This window comes from Fulmarus glacialis, unplaced genomic scaffold (genome assembly GCF_000690835.1).
Source record: "Fulmarus glacialis isolate BGI_N327 unplaced genomic scaffold, ASM69083v1 scaffold18193, whole genome shotgun sequence".
NCBI lineage: Eukaryota > Metazoa > Chordata > Aves > Procellariiformes > Procellariidae > Fulmarus > Fulmarus glacialis.
The window spans coordinates 14,624-19,680 of record NW_009203760.1 but is presented as its reverse complement, the minus strand read 5'-3'; the positions used below and the strand labels follow the sequence as shown (position 1 = coordinate 19,680).

General features: G+C 57.7%; 1 protein-coding gene across 1 annotated transcript in view; it reads right to left on the bottom strand.

The window, feature by feature from the left end:
- Positions 1–5,057, bottom strand: part of PLEKHN1 (pleckstrin homology domain containing, family N member 1) — a gene marked incomplete at both ends in the record, with an annotated part of 20,312 nt that overhangs the window by 640 nt on the left and 14,615 nt on the right. Inside the window, 3 exons of the mRNA XM_009574760.1 lie at positions 2–60; positions 4,356–4,436; positions 4,822–4,971. Of these exons, the coding sequence (XP_009573055.1) occupies positions 2–60; positions 4,356–4,436; positions 4,822–4,971 (290 nt within the window). The remainder of the gene's footprint in view (position 1; positions 61–4,355; positions 4,437–4,821; positions 4,972–5,057) is intronic.

The window sequence follows — 5,057 nt, the reverse complement described above, 5'->3', positions numbered from 1 at the left end:
AAAGTAGGTTTTCTCGTTCTCTTCAAAAAGCACTTGGATGGCGTTGAGTGGCAGCTCGCCCTGTCGGAGAGAGAAGCAGGCTTAGGACCGCACAGCTGAGCGCAGCTCACGGTCCGTGCCGTAGGGCAGACAGGCGGAGCGGGGAGGACAACCTGGCTGCTCCCGCCCGCTTGAGGGCTGGAGCCTCTGCAGGGACCTGGCTGGCAAAACTCCGCTTCTGCAGGGGCTTTCCCATCAGGGAAGCGAAGAGGCTTGAGGAGCCTATTGCAAAGTTTTGCCAGCTTAGCTGGGAGCACGAGGAGGGGAGCCCCGAGCGCAGGGCCGGCGGTGAGGACGGGGCGAGGTTGGCAGGAGCCTGGCTGCTCTTCCTGCGGCGTGGGGAGAAGGTGCAGCTCGGCCCCGCTGGCAATCCCCTCGGGGTCCTCTGCAGGGAAGGGGAGGAGGAAGAGGAAGCTCAGTGCCTAAATCCCCTAGGCTAGGTCTGCAGGAGAGGAGAGGCACCCAAGCTGCTGCTAATCTGGGAGAGGACTTGGGTACCTCTATACTCTCATAGCACTCTCATGTTGGAGAACTCTGTCTCCAGCAGATTGACTCAGCCTTGTCCCAGTACACTCACCCTCCCCACTCGCAGCTCTCTCTCCCACCACCAGCCTTATGGCAGGAACAAAGCCTCTGAAGCCAGCGTGACTGCACCAGCCCTTTCAGTAAGCGTTGTTCTTACAAAGTCCCTCCTGAGACCTGAGCTCGGAAAAACATTCCTTCCCTTCTAGCTCTGTTTTCAACAGTTTCCCGTAGTTTAATGGCTGACTTCTCCAGAAAATTTTGCAAACATGATCCTGAACAAGGTTTTAGTTACTGGATTGGCACTTCCAGCCTTGCAAATGGGAATCCCCACAATCCATACCCTGCGAAGTCTTACAAAGACAGGGTTGAGCCCCGTAAATGCCAGCTGGTGAAACGTGAGCTCTTGTGCTATACAGCACAGTTGTGAACGCCACTCCTGCGATCGGAGTGGGATTTGCCCCTGGCAGGCACTGCACGTATGTTCCTATCAGCAGGGAGCTGAGGCAGAGAAGCTAAAGCAGCCTGTCCCCAGCCCCTGGAAAAACTGCAGTTAGAAGATACCACGTGCTATTGTCCCTCAGTGCAATACTGCCTGTGCACGCACACCCACCGCTGTCCTCTCTGCCACAACCCGGTGTCCCTTGGCCATCCCCGCGTCTGCCACAGGCGTTGGTCTGTGCCAGGCCCAGCTCGCCCACGAGCTCTGTGGGACGGGCAGGAACAGGCAGGATCCAGACCTCTTCTGCTCCTGCAGCTGCGCCCCATCCTCAGCCCAGCATCAGAGCCCCGCTCTGCTGCCAGATGTCCTTTAAGTGTCACCGCTGCCAGTTTAATTCTCTGTGATGGGCAACCTGGCAGAAGGGCCAAGGGTTTGTCAACACTGAATTAGGATCAAGGTCTCCTCTTTCTTTGGGGCTCCCCAAGCTGAATTTTCCTTACATAAATGGAACAAGAACAGTGCTGGGAGAGCAGCTGAAGCAGATTTTGCACTGGAACCATCTCACAGACGAGCTCATTGCTTTATTTCTCATCTCTTTCACTGGGCAGGGAGAAACTAAGTGACACATAGCTTCTTTGTTCCTTAAGCCCCTGTTCACCTCACCTGGATGGCACCCTAGCCCTGTCTGTGGGCACGGAGCACCAGGCAGGGCAGCTGGTGGCAATGGCCCTGGGAGCAGCTCCTAGCTGGGATAGCAAACACAGGGTCTGGGGAGCGCTCAGGAATCGAAATTCCCACCTCATGCCGCTCCCCCCCACGCCCGGCCGTGGAGGAAGCACAGAATACAGGAGCAAAGCCCTGTCATTTAGCCGAAGGTCCTCTCAAAAGGTGCAATCGGTTAGGATTTATTTGCCTAAGTTTATGGGCTGCAAAATAAGGTATCTAGCAGAAACCCCTCATCACGTCCTCGCTGCAAAGCTGTCCCAGCTGCAATAGGCTCTGGGGAATGTGGCCGACGTGACAGCTTTGCCACAAGGGAAACGTGGAGCTCAGCCGGGCGTCTGTGGTTTGTGCTGGCCAGCTGCCTCTCTGCAATAGCCTGTGGGCACACGCAGGCTTCTGTGGTATTTCTCCTGCACCAAAAGTGATTTATGGGCTGAGCAGTACAGGAAGGCTGACCTTGGGAGGGAAAGCTCATGGGATGCTCCGTGACTCGTTTTCTCCTGCTGCTGTAAGAAATGGACTTTGACACTTCAGCTGGCGCAGGTGCTGCAAGGCTGCGTGCGGAAGGGGCCGGGGCCGCCTGCTCCTGCCGCTCCTCAGCTCTCCGGCACATTCGAGCAAGCCCTCCTGCCACCGAGGACGACTGCGGAGGGCTTCCCCCAGGCGCCCGGTCCTCCGTCCTCCCTAAGGCAACAGCCCCCTGTCCATGGGACGGGGCTGAAACACCCCGGGGGCTAGAGTCCCACCCAGGGAAGCGCAGCAGCATCCCGCAAATAACATGCACAGAGCCCTCCGTCCTCCCCCAGGCACGGCGTGAACCTGCCCCCCATCCCAGCAGCTCCCCCCTCGCTGATTTACGCCTCGCCCAGGGCCTTTTCCCACCAGTGGTGAGCCAGAGCCTGCTGCTTTGGGTGAGCCCCGTCCCGGCAGGCTCAGCCCCTACCTTCCTCTTCCCTGTCTCACACACAAATTTGGCAGCGGCAGCTCCTGTGGTTTATATGAAACTGAAGAACAAAAGGGCCAGGCTATTCCTTCACACACAAATTGTAGGGCTCAGCATCTGCTCGCAGGGAAGGGAAGTTAATTTCCAGAAGCCCTGGGAGAAGGCTCCTGTGCCCTGACATGCCTGTGGAAAATCAGGTTCCCACTGCAGTGTCACAGGGTGGTGAATCACCTCCTGCCTGCACTTGGCTGCACAGAGCCCTGCCATTACCCCAGCGAGCGAGACGCCCGGGGACCAACGCTCATGCACCGTGGGAAGGGAACATTGCATGGACAGGGCAGACAAATCTGGGTTAAGGTTTCAAAAGAGATGAGTTAATCCGAGAGCCCAGCCCAAGGCCCCCTTACGTGGTGCCCTATTCCCAGGAGCTGCAACCGTGTTCCCGAAAACAAGCTCTGTCTGAGGTGTGTCACACAAGCCACCAGCTGCTGGAAAACACCCTCCGCTGTTGCGCTGGGGACGGAGGAAAGCTCTCGCTGGCATATGTCCCTGCTCACACCCCTTGCCGGTGCAGGCACAGCCATCGCCTCTGGCCAGGGAGATGTTCTATGCAGGTCTTCCCAGGGGTAGCCCTTGAATTAAAAGCAGCCTGCACGGCTCGCTGAGGTGGACACGGTGAAATCATGTGAAGAAGGACCCCAGTGAGTTCACACTGAATTTCACAAGCCCTCAATCTCTGCAGGGTTTCCTTCCCACTGGCTCCTCTCTCAGTGACTAAGAAGGACGCTGCTCCTCTGGAGCAGCTCCGCTCCGCCATGTGCCGGTGGTGCTGCACCCGCAGGTGCAGAGACAGTTCAGCGCTCTTTTTGGCACGTTTGCTCTAGCATGGGAAAACAGGGCCAGAAAGCACAGGGCTGTTCAATAGCCATTGCAATGATGTCCAAGATGGATGTTGGCAATCAAGTTTAAGGGCCATTCAGCCCGCAAGCAATGCGAATGCAGTTCCCAGGGCCCACTGCCCGTCTGTGCTGAGGCTCCCAGCATTGCTCCTACGAGCAAAGACACACCAGTGGCCTAGAGAAGCTCTTCTCACACCCCTTGGGGCACTCAGGCCTCCACGTCCTTGTTGGCCCTTCTGCTGGCATGCCCAGACGTTGCTCAGGGTAGCAGCAAACGCAGTGCACCCGCAGCGGCCTCTCCTCTCTGCCCGCCAGCCATCTAACTGCCTTTGCCCTTCCCCACGAGCATCAGAGGTGCTGCCTGGGTGCTACCTGCTTTCAAGTGGTCCCACAGAGCGGGGCCTGGGAAGCCAAGCCCCCGCGGGGGGCACTCTCTGGGGCTGTTCCAGCTCCTGTCTCAAGCAAGCGAGCCAGGCTCTCCGCCAGCATAACCACACAGAAACATGCCAGCCTCCCTCCTCCCAGAGACTCGGATTCCTTGGCAGCCAGCTCTTTTCCCCCCGGGGCTTTTGTAGGAGGGCAAGGTGTTTCTCATGGGAAGATAGCTTGCAACATCCCTCTGCCGGCTCACTTGCCAGCTGGCAAGGGAGCCGCATGGAGGGAAAGCCCTTGCCAACACGAGGAGAACAAGGGAACGCAGGTGGAGGGGAGCAACAAGCCAAAGAAGTGCTGAAATAGCCGCTGTGGATGGGTGAGAAAGCAGGAAGGTGCTGCAAAATGAACTTACCTTAAAACAGAGGCTGTTGCGCTCTTCAGATACTATCACCAGCGTGGACGGGTAAAGCACCAACAGCCGGTCGTGCTGCTCCTTGGAAAGTAAAGGGGAAGAGGGTTCCCAGTGAACAGCCAGACAGGGCTCAGATCTGGAGAGCCCTTTCCTTTGCCTCTCCGACAGCAGCCTGGGGCAAGGGCTCTGGAAAAGAGCTGAGCTTTTTTTTTAGGCCATTCCTGCCAGCTCCAGCTGCCGGCCCTGTCCCGCAAACGCTTATGCACGTGCTGTCCCCAAGCACCGCTGCTGGCCCACGGGAGCAGTAACAAACCTTCTTCCATTTCCCGGGATGTGGGTAAAAGGAGCCTTCAGGGCCCCGTGGGATTAGTGGCGTCAGGCAGGCAGGAGTCTGCTCTAATCACTCCATCCATTGCCTTTTCTGAGCCGTGCCGACAGGAGGTTGCTCCCCAGAGATGTGTCCTACCTGGAAAGGCAGATGCTGAAGCTTCACTTTGGAAACACAGAGGACATCGCCTAGGGATTCCCGTTGGGTCCCTCTCCACTCCTGGACAGGCATGTTCTGCACGGACCACCGCAGCTCCTCCTTCCCCATGGAGCTCTGCTTCCAGTCGTCCTAGGGACAGGAGCAGAACTGAGAAGCAGGGTAGCCGTGTCCTCCCCTAAGAGTTTAGCTATTGCATGGCCCATATCAGGACACTT